Raw genomic sequence first — 17,430 nt, 5'->3', positions numbered from 1 at the left:
AAAATTATTATTATTATTATTATTATTATTATTATTATTATTATTATTATTATTATTATTATCTTAAATGGCTACATATTTTTGAACCTCTTCCCCTCCCCTGTGCCATGGTGTTCAGAAACACAAATACTAAAAAGAAGAGGCAGAATGTTGCTCATTGAGATGGGACATTAACTATGGGGTGCACCAGATGGGGCAAAAGGAGCAGCCAGAGGCTGCTCCAGCCCTGATTGCTCTGGGACCACAGTGGACTTATGCCATGGTCCTGAAGTGGGCCGCTGCCACAGTCCCAAATGAGCCGCTGGCAAGAGCGACATGTACTACTTTACATGACACAATTAGATGGTGAAATTCACTGCCACAAGATATGGGACCTTATCACACACAGGGCAAACATGATTGAAATGTCATCCAAACGTTGCAGAAGTTCAGGATCTGATCAAGCATCAGGTGCTTCTAAAGTGTAACTGAGGCTTCCCACTATGGAATATCCCATTATTCATAAAATGGTTCCTTCTGGCTTCCCTGCAACCGATTCCATGACAATTCTATAGCAGGAAGCCTCAATTACACTTTAGAAGTGCCAGGCATGATCACATCCCTGGCGCTTCCACTACGTTTGGATGACGTTTCGACCATGTTTTGCCCTGCATGTGGTAAGGTCCATAGTGATGGGTCTCAACTTGGATGCCTTAAAAAGGGAATTAGATTAAATTAATGCAGGGCTACTAGTTAGAAGACTATATATCACATCCACTCTCAAAGAAAGTTGTCTTTATATATCAATTGTTGAGAAACGGAAGAAAAAGCAGGCAGTTGAACTGATCTCTTACTATCAGGCCTATTGCCAATGGTTGGTCATTGTGTGAACAGAATACTGGGTAACACAGGGCTTTGGTCTGATCTAACATGACATTAATTTCTGAAATTCAAACGTCAGTCCCAACTAAAGCTGATCCAGTCGGATTTATGTAAATGGTGATTTATAATTCAGTAATTCAATGAGTCTACTCTTTTGAAACTAGCAATTGCATTTGGCCTGCAATGTTCAATCAAAAGAGTTGATTTTCTTCCTATCAGCTTTCTTCACTGTCCAGCTTTCACAACCATACATAAAAATGGGAAACACAATGGCATGGACAATCCTAACTTAGTATTCAATAATATATCTTTACACTTCAGGATGCTGTCTAGTTCCTTCACAGCTGTCCTACCAAGTCCAAGTCTTCTTCTGATTTCTTCATTCTGATTGTTGATTTGCCCAAATATAAAAAAATCTTGAACTAACTAACTGAAATACTAAGGAAAATTAGCAAACTGGGATTGGAAGATTCCTCCGAAGAGGTTTTCCAATGAGATCCAGAAGTGGAAAACAGTTTTCAGAAGTTATCCCAGTGCTGATAATTAATTTTCCAATTTTAATATTTCAGATTAACAGTTAACATAGCTAAAGCCATTTTGACTACTTGGTGCTAAGGATACCAAAGAAATCTGACCATGGCAAATTCTTAAATGAAATGCCCTGATCCACTTTCTGGCATGTAGAATGGAACTACTGTATATACTCAACTATAAGTCAACCTCATGTATAAGTCGAGGGTAGGTTTAGGGGCAAAATTATGGATTTTCATATGACCCTTGGATAAGTCGAGGGTGAAACTTTGGGACATGGAACAATGGATCTAAATGATGAAGCAATGGAAAACAATGCCAAAGAACCTACAAAATTATGGCAAGCGTAACTGTTTTGGCTCACACTAAAGGCTGGATGGAATAAAGAATAGAGGGAGGTCAGTGCTTCCAGGGCAAATTGCTCTCTTGCCTTTCACCAGAGGATGGTTCCCTTTTTAATAAGAGTTAAAATATAGAATTTACATCGACCCGTGGATAGGTCGACCTTTTGGGGTCAATTTTTTGACTAAAATTTCTGGACTTATACATGAGTATATACAGTACATGCCAAAAGATTCTACACATATCCATGACTGCATTACAGGTCTCAGTAGCTTAAACACTTTAATGCCTCACAGGTAAAAGCAGGAGTAAGTGACATGGAATCAGAACTGTACAAATACCTGTACAGTCATTTCCATTTTGTACTTTCTATTCTTATTAGTTTGTATAACCCTACACTCTGCATCTCAAAGTCACTTTCTGAGTGAAGTCCTTTGAACATTTAAGAGTCACAAAGACTCTTTTGCTTTAAAAGAAAATTTTTAGATTAGATTCTTCTGTGCTGACTGTGTTTGTTCTTACTTGGTTTCATTATCAAAAATGTGAAACTAGTATTTCCTAAAAGGATGAAGGGGAAAAGTAGAATAATTACTTCTAGTGGCCAATTAAGAAGCACTGGATACATTTATTTAACCTATTCTTAATCCATATAAAACTGTTCAATCAGTTTAAAGGTCTTCCACACATCATTTGAAAGCAGTCTGCCTTTCATACTAATCTTCTTATAATAGCCTATTTCATTTGAATGCTGCTTACAAAAAGTGCACATACAGTTCACTGATGTTAATCTTATCATAACTCTGCAGCACCATCAAATTATCTCCATTACTATTTCTGATTAATGAAAGTTCAAAAGAATGAGCATAGGAATGAATGCACTGGGAACAGATAGTATTTTTTTAAAAGGAGGAAGACAGGGGGAGAAAAAAAGGGTATGTGGCAGTATTTTTCAGACTAACATTTTAAATTTTGGAATATAAACCACTTCTTTTTTTATTTTTTAGTATACCATATCCCTCTACACACACACACACACACACACACACACACACACACACAGTATAATATAGCGTAGTATTTTTATTACAGTAAAAGCATTTAGGAATAGTTGACACTCATTTATCAATAAATGCATGGAGCTATCATTCAAATGTTTTATGAACAGCAGGTAGAGATGGATGGGATTCAAGCATCTATGTCATTCCTTTTGTGTGCGTGTGTGTGTGACATATTATTTAACATGTAGCAACTGCCTTATTTACTTCCCAGACTACTGGTATGTGATGTTTGGTAGACAAAGGCCTGTTACAGACTGCCAAAATAAAGCTGCTTCGGGTCTCTTTGGAGGTATGCTATTTAAATGATGCATGGGTCCTAAGAGTCTGGAGGTTGCGCCAAAGCCACACTCCATTCCTATGCACTGGAATGCAGCTTTGGTGCAGCTTCTGGATTCTTAGGATGCATGCATCATTTAAATAGCATACCTCCAAAGAGACCTGAAGCAGCTTTATTCTGGCAGTCTGTAACAGGCCAAAGTCTTATAACTCTGTATTCGCCTGTGAACCGCTTTGATCTTCTAGGAAAAGCAGTATAAAAATAAAGATTTATTATATTATTATATTATCAACATACTTAGTTTTGAAAAAATGAAATCCTACGATAAAAAAAAAGGTGACTGTAACGTGTGAAAATGTGCCAAGGGATAAAAGCATTTTGACTATCATTGCTTTTCCCTACTGATGAGCAGCAAATGTGAGAGATGCACTGCAAGGCAGCAGCTTGTGTCTATAAAAATATGTCACATGGAGATAATTTTTTCTTAATGAAGCTTAATATTCACACACACACATCCTATACTCTTCAAGGACTGTTATCAGGGACTTCAACATATACATTAGTGTCAGTGCTTGAAGGCAAACTTTGGCAACTATTATGGGTAAACAGCTACACCAGAAGATGTTGGAGTGAATTCTGGATGGCACGGGCCCAGAAACAGATATTAAATGACCAAGGGTGTTGGGAAAATATGGTTGTCATGGTTCTAATACTGTTCTGACAAAGTAAAACTATTCTTTTCAAATGCCTTTTAAGGCCCCAGTCTCTTAAACTGGCCATCCTTGAAGGTCTTCAAGAACCTTCTAAGGAACAGGAATTCCTCATTTTGGCAGCTGTTCTTTTAATAGAACTGTAAAATGATGGAAGCAGATATTATTTATGATCATTAACAGATGCTCAAGCATCTCCACCCATCACTTCATCAAAACACATCCCACCAGCTGGCTAATGCTGTTTCAGCTTAGATTTATTTATGAGAATGCCTCCTAACTGTGTAGGTGGGTCTGTTAATTCTGGTGCAGCATGAAAATGAAAATGCATGGGTTATTCCTCCCCATCTTCATTGCTGATACAGAAGCTAAATGTTGGCCTACCTCAAACAACAAGCAATTGCAATTATGCTAAAATAATATTTAGAGTTAAAATTGGCCTCCACCATCTTGGATTAAGAAAAAGGAGTTAAAACACATTTTCAGTGCAGCCATTTAACTGCTTACAATGGTTTCAATGTTCCTTTACATTGCAATCTGTGCTATATTTGTATATCAGCTCCAATGAGTTCAGTGGGTCTATTTCCTAGTAATTATATATAGGATTGTAGTCTTGATGTTTATATATGGCTTGATTTATATGATCATTCTGTTTTTTGTTATTATTCTTATTTGATTTCTTGTGTCATCATCTGATGATTTTGAAGGAAAGGCAACAAAAAACTATTACTGCTAACAATGAAACACTTCTGTAGCATCAAGAACATGACAAACTGTATCCAGAAGGAGCAATTTGACAGTGATCAGGGCCTACTCACCAGTTCTAAACACTGTCTGTGTCCATAAGCAGCAGCATAGTGCACTGTATTGTATCCATCTTTGTCCTGGATTGATGGGTTAGCTTCATTTTGAAGAAGGAATTCGAGACACCTGAGGATTGTTTAAAACGATAAATGAAAGGTTATGCCATCTGAGTGTGCATGACAACTAATGCCAAAGATAAACATGTGTTGTTGCTGTTGGATGCCCTCAAGTCATTTCTGGTTCTTGGCAACCCCTATCATGTGGTTTCTTAGCAAGGTTTATTCAGAGGGAGTTTGCTTTTGCTTTCTTCTAAGGCTCTGAGACTGCAACTTGTCCACGGTCACCTAGTGGACTTCCAAGGCCAAGTGGGCATTCGGACCCTGGTCTCCATAGTTGCAGTACAACACCAAACTACTAGACCACTAGATAAACATGAACTGGAGAACCAATGCTATTTAAAATGTTTATCCTTTTCATTGTGTACTTAACAAAATTTCATGCCTGTTACATATTGGCATTTTCTAACCTCATTCACTCCAGGTTTTTTTTTTTTTATAACAGTTAACCAACAATCTTGAAATAATGTACCGTATATACTTGACTATAAGTTGACTTCATGGATAAGTAGAGAGTAAAACTTAGGGGTGTGTAAGAAAGGATGCAAAGGATGAAGCAAATGAAAACAGTGCCAGAAAACTTACAAAATTCCAGCAGGTGTAACTATTTGTACTCATACTAAAGGCTTCATGGATGAGAGAATATAAATGGGGTATGAGTGCTTCCAGAACAGATGACACTCTTGCCTTTCACCAGGGGATGATTCTTTTTTTAAATAAGTATTACAGTACTTACATTGACCCGTGGATAACTCGACTCAGGTTTTTGGAATCAATTTGTTGACTAAAACTTCTAGACTTATATATGAGTATATACAGTAATTGTAATATGAGTCCATTTAGATTAATTCTAACATACCTCCTGCATCTTCTAGAATCTGCAAACTATTTCTACTGAAGATCCAGAAACTTTTAAAATTTAATTTAAAAAAATTAAATGCAATCATGAAGATATTTCTTAGTTGCCTTGAGTCCCCATGAAGAGAAAGGTGGGATAATTACTTAATTATCTTCTTCACTGAATCCACAAGAAATAAGTGCTCATCCCCTATATAGCCCCCTGTCCACCAAAAGAGATGTGCTTCAGAGATAGAAGAGGTAGCATCTTCTGAATTTCTCTTCATCTTGCAGATATCCAGAGGAAATAAAATATTTAAGATACTGACATCTGTAACTGAAGTTATATTTCAGCCACAACTCCAAATATTATTGCTAGCAACCTGTATTTCTTGGTGCAACTGCTTTCCCCATGTAACCTGACAAAATCTTGAGAAGAAAGAGATGCAATGGTATTTCCCTATCACTACTTTTCATACATATCATACCTCATTGCTGATTGGTATAGAAATAGCAGCTACAACAACAACAAAAACATGACAGAAGAAACAACAGCTGTAATTCTTAATATCTGGGAAGGACAAGCATTCCTCACAACATATTACCACAATGTATATGTCTTAAAGACTATAATATATCATGTTGAAATGCACTACAGCAGCAGCTAGCATGGAAACAGAAATATTAAACAGACACACACACAAACACATATTCCCAACAGGCTAGAACCCCAAGGTTAGCACTTTAACCTCAGCTGTTGTATGCAGCAGCACAAAGAGTGAGCAAAACTAAGGAATGGACAGAACTGCAACCCACAGAAGCAGAAGCATTATATACAGAGATGGAGCCAAATTGCTATATTGACACCAAACTTACAAGGCAGCTTCTTTTTCCTTCATTTCATTGGCTCTTTCAAGTTCTTCAGCATTTTCATGGGAGTTACCCAAAACATTCTTTCTTCTTAACATAAGGGACAGAAAAATGCAACTCTTTTGAAAATGGACACTTCACAGATTCTCTGCCACCCATGCTTTTCACTTACACTTACCACTACTACCTGAAATGCTATCTGAAAATCAATGTTTGAACTGGAAAAAAAAAAGGAAAAGAGCCATAACAAGCTTCTTTCATTCCTTTCTTTTTTGTATGCTTGCCATGATTTAATGCATATGTACTATTTCACTGATCCATTCATTGATGGTCTACAACTCTAAGAAAAAAAAATAAAAGAAAGAAGGAGAAGAGATTCAGACACTTTTGCTCTAATATGTCTTAGAATTAAAAAGATCACTACTTGAAAGTGGGACTAAAATGGTGCCGGTGGTGCCAGAAATTCCCAGAAAATAACCCAGGACAAAACAAATATCTCTCCAGACACATTTAGACGAATGCTATCTCATGTCTAAGACTGACTCTGTTCACTGGGGCGGTCTGCATGGATACACAAATTTTTCTTACCATGGGCCCATTCACACAACACAGTTCTGCAATTCCATTTTAGCTGCCCTGACAACATCCTGTTGAATCCTAGGGTTTGTACTTTGCTCAGAGGCACCAGAGGAACTCTCTCATTGATGGCTCTAAAGGGCCCTCCTTTAAATGCCAATCCCAGAATTCCACAAGAAGGATGTTGCCATGTGGAATTAAAGTGGGGTTGTGGTGTTACAACTTGATAGTGTAAAATGGCCCAAAGTTCAAGCCTCTCTGCCTGAAAGCTAGTTTACCAGCATAGTTCCACCAATGCTATCCTCCAACAAGAGAAGCTCCAAGTCTCATTTGCCAATATATAGGTGATTCAAAAAGAATAGTGCAAAACCGAATAAGAACAGCTTTGCTTTTGCATCGTTCTTTTTTAATCACCCTGTACATAGGATGTGGCGTCACTAGTGCTGCAGTCACATCTAACCTGGTACAGGTGCAATATAAATTCAAATACAATTACATTTTTCTATGGTGGTGTGCATATATGAGATAGTTTTCAAAGGCAGCTGCTCCAGCTATATTTCCTTTACTTGGATTCCGCTGCTTCCCAGTTACGCTGGGAGCATGTGTGTGTAAATGCATGTATCACATTGCACTACAAAAGTACACCTGTGTCGTGTTGAAAAAATATCAGACTCCTCACACTTTCTTATACTTTTATTGTATATGTGCATGTATCCTTCATAAATGAATGTACTGTTCTGAAGTATAGAAGCTATACCTGACTACAAAATACTGTATGTCTTAAAAAGTCTTTTTAAGAACAGATGGGATTTCTCAGTCATTCAGTTGATTTATTTAATTGTGCTGCCTCCAAGTACTATAACTGCTCTTGCTCTTATGTAATGGTCTAGAGATCTACAATATTCAATACCTCACAACCTTAGGGAATATACAATATTTTCATGTGGTTGTATAAACTATGGATTATCCATGCCCAACCAACAGCAGGGCAATGGTGTAGGATGTGTCCATGTGGTCATGGTCTGTTTAATAAAATCTGAAAGATACTCTAAAAGAATATCTAAATTATTGTCAGGCCTCCATATCCACGGATTCAACCATCCATACCTTGAAAATATTATATATATATTTCAAAAAAACAAACTTTGATTTTGCTGGTTTATATAAGGGACACCATTTTAATACATCATTGTATTTAATGGGACATGAATATCCACAAATTGGAACCAAACTGCAGCAGATACCAAGGGCCCATGATAATGGTATCCGCTTACTATAATGTCATGGTATAGATGTTGCTGCCATGCTGGGCCCAGAGAAAAACCTGGGTTCCACAAGTGTTTCCACAGAACAACCTGATGTTTCACACCTTTGCAATAGATTTGCATGGGAACATTTCTGTGAACATGTTTTACCTGACTTCTGCCATCTTAATTCTTTGCTAAAGGCATGAAAGCCAGAGGAGAACAAGGCAGACTGGCAAATCACTTACAAAAACAGGCTGTGTAGAATTCTATCATGATGCCTATTAAAGTTCTCTTGCCTCTAATGATGCCTATTAAAGTTATCTTGGGTGTGCAATAAAATACAAGGATGAAACAAGAGTAATAAAGGGCAGTTTTTAAATTGAGATTTCAGAAAGAAGGGAAACATCCAGACAAGTTTGTGAGCAGCATTCACTTTACACCCAATCCATCAGAACAGGAAAGAGGAGAAGGAACAAAGCATTGGTGAACACTATGAAGGTTCTTGCAACACCCTGAAAATCAAAAGATTATGCCAGGAGCTTTCATCAACCTACAGTCTACCTTCTTCATATGTATCAAATGTTATTCTGAGATGAGAGCTATACATCTGTTCATGTACTGAAAAACAGCAATGCAAATGGAGTAAAAGGCAATGACACACACATTGGTAAAGCCAAACTGTGACTAGCCTTTAACATTAGCCAATGATGTGCTCTGTTATATTTCTTTCACATTATGTTTTTGCACCACCATAAGTCAGCAAAGAAACGCCTCTTCCTCCAAGGTTCAGTGATCCAAGATTATGGCATCACTGTCATGAGAAAATGGCAAGACTGTTTCTAAACAAGAGTACTGTACTTCTAAACTGGTACAGAGGAATGTTATTCCCATTTCAAATTCATAGTCCTAGAGCATAAATCCCATTCTTTCAATGGCAAAAGTATAACTGAATCACTGCAGGGCTGAAGCACAAGTGGCTAATCAGAGCAAGTAACCATGGGCTACAGATATATCAGCCTATACTTTGCTCACTTTCCCCGCTCCCTTCTTTCTCTATGCAGGCACAATTGCTGCTCTTAGGACAGTACCACTAATGCTCAACTGTGTCCATATTTCATAATTGAAATATGATTAATTGTTAATTAATTATAATTGTTATTATAAATCATGGGTGACTACATCTCAAGTTCTTACAAGTGCCATCTTTGTGAATGCATTGGGTTATACAATAAAATAGACCTCCTGTTCTGAGACCACGGTATGCAGAAGAGTATTGTAGAAGTCAGTCATCCCTGTCCTAAATTAAGACTTTCTCTGAAGCATTATTAATATGGTAGTTGCATGCACTGCAATTTTTGTACTATCCCAGTTACTGTGCTCTATACATGGCTATAGTTCTTATACATTAATATTTAGGGAGCTGTCCATCTTGACTTCCTTCCCCACTGAAAATGATGCTGGCTGAGATCCTGCATGGGACAGATAGCTATGATGCTATAGCAATACTTCACCTCTCAATCCAACCCCCCCCTCCCCAAATTCCCACCTTAAAAGCCAGGCAGCTGTATTGAGCAAAGTGTAGTGCTGGTGAGTAAAGAGCTGAAAGAAGATTCATCCAGTCCCTTCCTGCCAGCAAGTCACAGAGTTGCAAAAGACCTCCAAGGGGTCTCCCGCTTATGCTCATCACACTGTGGTTCACTGGTACGAGGGAGTGGAATGTGTCAGTCTTCAGCATCCCACTTGCTAGCATGCTAGAACTCCTCCCTCTAGTGCAGTGGTCCCCAAACTGTGCTCTTTAAGGTATTTTGAACTTCAGGTTTCAAAATTCCAGACTACTGGCCAACATGGCGGGGCTTCTGGATGCTGAAACCCAAAATCTCGTAAAGGACACAGCTTAGAGACCAATGCTCTAGTGGAAAGCTTGGCTCTTTCTACAAATATAAAATTCTCAATCTATTTGTGGAGGAGTAGGCAACTGCAGAGGGGCAAAGAACATTTTTCCTGAATATGCATATGCATATGCTCCGAGGCTGCACTAGCACACTTGATGTGTTTCAATCTCATTCTGACCAATTCTCTTTCTGACCAGGGGAAGGTGGGGGCAAAACACACACACACACACACACACACACACACACAGAGAGAGAGAGAGAGAAGAAAGACTGGGACAAGTCCAGGACTTCTGTTGTCGGGTTATTTAATAATATTTTAACTGAAAATGGTGCATTGGATACTTAAAGTGAAGGCTCATTCTAGACTGCAGAGAAGGAGTCATCCATTAATGGATTAACTCCCATTGCCACCCAGCTCAGCCATGGGTCATGGCATCCAAACAGGTTTTTCTATTCAAGATTCCAGGCTCTTCCCCCAGTTCTTTTAAAGCTGGTAGAAACAGACAGAAAAGAAACAGGAAAAGAAAAACAGTGCAGCCAAGCTGGATGTGTTAAAAAAAATTCAAACAAAACAGGTACTACTATAAGGATAGGTGGGGATGGTTCCTTCTCTGAAATCTAGAATGAGTTTACATGGTGAGTATCCAATATTCATTCTGAGACCATAGGAAAGAGACCTTCACCAATGGGATTTAACAAAGCCAATCAGAATAAACCATTTAGGGTTTATTTTATTTATCATGGTGTCTCACCATCTAAAGAAAAAGCATTGATCCCACATCCTTCTTTCAAAAGCCTCCTCAGCCAAGATGTACTGATTAATATTATAATGCTTGACAAAGGAAGAGGACATATGCCAGGAAGCTGACTTTCAGATCTCAACAAACTACACCTGATAAAGAAATATTTGTAAATGAATAAAGAGGATGAGGAGGAGCCACTATTTCTGACCTGGGACAGGCAGGAGGAAGAATTGGAGTCTGAAGTCTTGAATAGAAAAACCAGTTTTTTGGATCAGATGACTCCTGCCTGGCCAGGGTGGTAACAGGAGTTTACTTATTGGTACATGGTTCTTTCCTGCAATCTGAAAGAAATAACTATCTCCAGTTTCTAAGACTCAACTGACACATTTTATTTCTCTGTAGCTAGCCTTGAAGCATTTTACATGTAATCATAAAATAGAGCAATGCATAAGCACAGCATTTTGATGATTTAGGATGCCTGTCTTAATCAAGTACCTTTGTCTGGGAGCTGAGAGTGGCTATGGATCTCTGTCATATCTACAAGTGGTGCCAATATGCCTATTTGACTCCTGCGTAATGCATGGAACATCACTTAAAGAGCACTGATCTTATCAATTTCATTTCCCTCCAAAATTATATTCTGCCTCTCCATATTACTTAACTACAATCTGGGTTTTCTTCATATATTATTTGAAATTCATATTCTAAGATCTAATCTAGACAATAAACAGAGCATACATTAAGTGGCATAGTTTTCAAAAATATTTTTTGTTGGACATCTTATGCACACATCACCTTGTCAGTACTGATTAGTCTTTAACAAACTACAAAATACCACATTATGATGCACTGTCCACCACAGAAAACTAACGATAGAAGAATAATGATAAAACCCTCTGGCACAATTTGTTGTTTCTGACTTATGGAAGCCAGCAAGATTTGTTCAGAGGTTTGCCAGTGCCTTCCCCTGAGGCTGAGAGCATGTGACTTGCCCAGTGGGTTTCATTGCCGAGCAGGAAATCAAACCCAAGTCTCCAGAATCTTAGTTCAATCCTCAAACCACTATGCCACACTGGCTGCCTCTGGTGCAATGCACTAAGTAATATGTGGAAAAGAAAGAGGGAAAGATATTGCCACTGAACAGAGATCTCCACAGTACTATGATGCAAGACTCCAGTCCATCTTGATGACACTTCTAATATATGTCCCTCCAAGAAATAATATTTTCCGATACTGACAATTTATTCAATATTTCTATGATCCTCAGAGCATGTTAAAACCATTTTAAGTCACACTGAGTTTTTACCTACAACATCCAAGAGTAGACCCTTCATTAGAGGGTGAATCAACACTCTGATAGACCTGGATTGCCTGATGACAGATAATCTTTCCTGCTTTCAGTCTGGAAGAGATTCCGTCTCACTGGCTATTCATACTCTCAAGAAGAGAAGTAGTGCAAAGCAAATCCAACTATACAGAGTGAAACTAGGGCTACATCCACAACTGCTCCTCCACAAAAGAAGTAGTCTTTTCTGTTTGCAGAGAACTGGGATTCACTGGAGGTGTCCCACCAGAGCAGGTGATTTTCATGACTTTCCCTACAACCCAAAGTGTCACCACCTACGTGATCCAGGCAGGACTCCACCCCTTGAGAGCAGCCGGGGGGAGGGGGGCATATGGAACTTCAGTAGGAAGGAGAGATTTGTGAAGACTTTTCCCCCTTACTCCTTTCTGAAGCACCAGTAGAAATGTGCTGAGGGCAAATCCAGATTCAGCCTACTGAAAGTACATTAATAGCAGGAGACACTCTGTATACACAACAAGGTCCTATATAAATTAGCAAGGATCTAACTAACTTAGCAAAACTGATATAGCTGAGAGAATTAGACAACTGTGAGAGGCTACCCACATAAATGATATGAGGAAGAAGTGCAGGCCAGGCATACCATCTACCTTTCAAGTAGGTACCTTGAAAGAGACTGTGCTACCTTAAAATGCAGAAGCGGGTCAGCTATTCAAAGCAATTCTAGTACCTGAAATGTACATGAGGGGGAAAGGAATACTTTTGGTTCCAGGAATACTCTTACTGGAATGAGACTGTTGCATGAAGAGAATAGAAATGACACAGACTTAGCAAAGGAGGAGAAACAAGGAATACAAATAGGCTTGTTTACTTTCTGTCCATGTCTGAGGCAGCAGCATAGTGTAAAGCCGTCCGTCCCCAGTCATCTGTTTCATTAATATTGGCCCCTGTGGTCACCAGTGTCTCCATACATTGGAAATGACAATTTGCAGCTGCATAGTGTAAAGGTGTCCTGAAAAATAAATAGAACCATATCAGCTCAGACATTACTTGAGTAATGGCATCCATTACATTAACTACTCCTGACAGCAACATTACTGCAGGGAGAAGCCATTTCAAGGTAACAATAGCAGCTATTTAATCAAATGCAGAATATATTCTTGCTTCTGCAGTAAATATTAGAAAAGGCCATGTGAGCAGTACAAGAGGGGGGACAGAGGAGAAAGAAAGGGAGAAAGAAAGGAAGTATCTGCGTGAAGGGGGGGGAGAGATGAACAAGCAAAAGGAGGAAGCTCACTAAAAAATAAAGGGTGGGGGACATAAAGACACCTTATGTAAAGGGAAACATGGGATGGCATTAACTCCACAAAGAAAGTGGAAAGAAGAAAAGTGAACAGGAAGGTGCTCGCCTATCCTCAGTGCATGCACAGTTAATGAAAATAATAATCTAAAAAATATGAAGGGAATGGAAGATGAACATCATTTCTCAGGCTAGAGCTCTAGAATGTCCCTGGGGACTGGTTTGATGCAGATAAAGAATGGATGGAAAACTACATAGATGCAGGATAAGAGAAGAATCATTATTATGTTAACAAAGCTGAGCTGCCTAAATTCAGGAGTGAACGTAAGGACAGAAACAGTCATTGCCTATACTTTTGCAAAATGCATCCAAAATGCATCTGCTATTCAGAAGCACATAGAAAGCCAAGAAAAGCACGGTTGTTTATACCTGAAAATGAAAAGCAAATGCAAGTTTGGGACAAAATAAAACTAAAAGCCAAGGATCCAGACAGCCATATTTGGAAAGGGGTAAGACACACCATGGGTTGTTGCTGTTTTGGAAAAAGAAAGAACAAAAATATATTTAATGTAGTCTGCACCTGTCTTTTTTGGCACTATACTTCAGGCAGTGAAGTACAGCTATTGTTGCCATCTGCTGCTGACTTTTACCCTTATCAGCTTGTACTCAAACTTTGTGTATGTGTACGTGCCTTCAAGTCTTCAGTCAACTTATGGTGACCCCATAAATTTCACAGGGTCTTTTAAGGCAAGGAATACTCAGAGGTGATTTTTCCAGTTCCTTTCTCTGAAATATAGCCTACAACACCTGGAATTCATTGGTGGTCTCCCATTCAAATACTAACTGGGGCTGACCCTACTTAGTTTCCAAGATCAGACAGAATCTGGTGCTTTAGGCCTTTACACTTTAGCCTCTTAAAAATAAACAGGAATCTCAAGGTTTTGATATAAAGTGAAACTTCAATTGGGTCCTAGGGAACTGGGCCCTTGAGCTTATCTGGGAACAGGAACAGGCTGTGCAGACCGCTCCTAAGGGGTGGCCTGCAGCTGCCTCCATCTGCGCTGGATTGGGGCCATGGCAACTGCACACCGCACCCCTGATCTGGCCTTTCTAGGGTGCGATAGCCACGGTACTGCGGCTTTAAGGCGCTCCTTTGGCACTGCGTCATGTGGACACAGTGCCAAAGGAACACCGTGATGCTGTGCACCATGCGGAGCAGCATGCGCCGTCACGACACCATGAGGGAGGCGTCATAAGGACATCACACCCCAACCCTGCCCCCAGGCCGGCCTTAATGGCCGGACTGGACAGCCCTGAAGTTTCTCTAGAATGCTAGATTTTGGCAGAGGCATGTTGGCAACAAAACTATTCAGTGGTTTCAGGGATAGCCTTTTGGCATCTAAGGCTGAGCTTCCCTTCGTTTCATTTTATATTCCTTTACCACCATGAGGCTGATGACCTTAAATTGTCAACACTTTTGATAAATATTTCAGAATGTTTCTTAAGTTACAAACCTTCCATATTTGTCTTTTTTATTAAAATCTGCTCCACTGCTCTGCAAGAGTTTCACACAATCAACATTACTGGAAAGACAAGGAAAAACAAGAACACGTGAATAAAATAAAACAGTTACATCTCATTAATTAACAAAATGCTAACAATTTAAGAACCAGGAAGGGAAACATCCCTTCTTTATATACAGATAACTTTGGAACTTTTTGTGTGTGCATTAATCAGGAAAACCAGAACTTGGAAGTAACAAGAAAACCAGAACTTGAAAGTAACATATTATATGTAGCAAGTCATACATAGTACAGTAGTCACATTTCCCCCCATATAACAAGTACTGTTAACTAATTTCTCATTACTCTTTAAGAAGCAATGCTTCTTCCCAAAAATGCTTTAAGGAGTTATATTGAGGATTTTAAAAAACATTTTGGCCTGTACTCTTCCTTTTCAGGCACTTTCCCCCAAAGAATAGTATAAAAAATGAGAAAACAACAAATAATGCAGTGAGTTACTATTTTTTCAACTTATCTTCATTTGGAATTCAATTACACAGATTTGAATACTACTAACTAAATCCAATTTTGAGTGTTAAGATTAGGACTTTAGGGAATCAGGGGTTGAATCCCCACTTGGCCATGAAACCCACTAGGTGACCTTAGGTAGATTACACTCTCAGGCCTTGTGTGCATGGGACAAAAAAACTGTTTTCCTCAACCACCATCTCCATTCTGATGGTGTCCTGTTCAGATGATACACAGCCCAAACCCTAGTTCTGGTGCAAACAGTCCAGATGATGTTCGGCACATTCAGCACAAGAACCAGGGTATAATATCATTAAAATGAAATTTTAAAACTTACCTCTTATTCCAGATCTTCTGGGAAGATCCGGAGTCCTCTATTCTGCTCTAGGGTTGCTGTCTGCATGGGCATCCCACTGAGCCACCTGCTGCAAAACTGCAGGTCACTTGCTCTGAGTTTAGAACAAGGGGCCCAGCCATGGGACTGTTGCTGGACCCCTCATTTTTGTAGGTTAATGTAAGTTTCCTAAGGCTTCAGCTTTTGCCAAGGAAACAAAAATATTTAAATATCAAAAATGTCAAAGCCAAGCCTGTTAGGCTCTAGCTTTAAATTAGCAGAGTAGCAGAAATGTACCTTTGTCTAACTATGCTTCCCTAAGAACTGAGACTTCAAAAACAACACAAGTAACATATAGTTCAAAACAAACGCTTACTAATGTCTTTAATCTGTATTTCCACAAAAGCTATATCCTAATCTAGCTAGTGAATAGTTCATGTAAAAAGAAATCTTTATCTCACCATCTTTCCAAAGAAAGTTGAGAGAGGAGGAAGATGGAAAACATGTAGTTCAGTGGAAAATCTTTGAGAGAGAATCTGTTAGTCCCAAAGAGGGAGTGACTAAATTACATGGTTAGTTTGAATGGGGGGGGGGAGAGAGTTTGCATGTAGGAAATCCCTATCTATCTAAGGAGGGCAAAGAGAATGCAAAAATCTTCCAACAGTTCTGACCTCAGAAGTGAGTGAACTGTGGTGGCATTGGATGTGGCTGGTGGAGCAGCAGGACACCCATGCAGGCAGTTGCCCTAGTGCAGGAATGGAGAGCCGGGTAACAGGAGGAAGTCAGGGCAGCTCCGGGACCAGGATACTCTGGTCTGCCCCCAGAATATCCTGGTCCATGCAGACAGGGCCCAGCCTCAGCAGAAGGCAATGGCAAACCTGCTCTAAATGAATCTTGTCAAGTAAACCCCATGATAGGGTAAATGTAAGTCAGAAATTAACTGAAGGCACAGAGTATAATTTCCAAGAAAACCATTCTGTTAAAATTATAAAGATATCTACACACACACACACACACAAATTTAACTACATATATAGTGCTTGAGAAGTAATAAATTCCCTTCATGTTTTCCACATTTTATTCTATTATAACCACAATCTAAAATTGATTTAATTGACATTATCATGGTTTTCTGTACACAAAATACTCAACACCATGGAGGTGCAAAATATTTTTTTTATTGTGGCACAAAATTTAAGCAACCTAGAATTTAAATTGACTGAATTGGCCTTGTTACTACTTGATATACATAAGATAGTTAACACTGTGAAGATGTAAAATGTTTTTATTGCTATATTAAGATTAAGCAAACAAAAGCAAACTGGCACTCGCTGGCTGCATAAGTATTTGATCCCCTTAGTATGATAAAACTAAATAAGTTCTAGTGCAACATGCTACTTCCTGAAAACACATGAGTAGCCGAATGGAGTCCACTTGAGTGGTATTCCGGTGCAACATAAAATAAGATTAGGAATATCTGTTTCTTGAAGGACTCAGAGGTTGTTTTAAAACATACTTGAACAAACATCATCATGAAGAACAAGTAACTATTGGTGTAGAAGTACCAATGAGGATGCTTCTACACATAAGGAACTACTA

General features: G+C 38.9%; 2 protein-coding genes across 16 annotated transcripts in view; one reads left to right on the top strand and one right to left on the bottom strand.

The window, feature by feature from the left end:
• The window catches only part of LOC121919574 (coiled-coil domain-containing protein 150-like), a 475,343-nt gene that overhangs the window by 250,432 nt on the left and 207,481 nt on the right, over window positions 1-17,430 (top strand). The gene's annotated exons all lie outside the window — the stretch shown is intronic.
• Window positions 1-17,430, bottom strand: part of ANKRD44 (ankyrin repeat domain 44) — a 188,760-nt gene that overhangs the window by 37,517 nt on the left and 133,813 nt on the right. For 11 of the 13 annotated variants that reach the window (XR_006101511.1, XR_006101510.1, XM_042446280.1 and 8 more), the window contains exons 13-16: window positions 14,982-15,050; window positions 13,039-13,179; window positions 6,413-6,496; window positions 4,598-4,709 (exon numbers count right to left, since the gene is read on the bottom strand). Coding sequence is in view for 11 of the 13 variants with exons in the window: in XM_042446280.1 (XP_042302214.1) it covers window positions 4,598-4,709; window positions 6,413-6,496; window positions 13,039-13,179; window positions 14,982-15,050 (406 nt within the window). In the remaining 2 variants the exon portion in view is untranslated. The remainder of the gene's footprint in view (window positions 1-4,597; window positions 4,710-6,412; window positions 6,497-13,038; window positions 13,180-14,981; window positions 15,051-17,430) is intronic. The other 2 variants (XM_042446274.1, XM_042446277.1) reach the window with 1 other exon arrangement.

The sequence above is a fragment of the Sceloporus undulatus genome, chromosome 1 (genome assembly GCF_019175285.1).
Source record: "Sceloporus undulatus isolate JIND9_A2432 ecotype Alabama chromosome 1, SceUnd_v1.1, whole genome shotgun sequence".
NCBI lineage: Eukaryota > Metazoa > Chordata > Lepidosauria > Squamata > Phrynosomatidae > Sceloporus > Sceloporus undulatus.
This window is presented reverse-complemented; position numbering and strand designations above follow the sequence as displayed.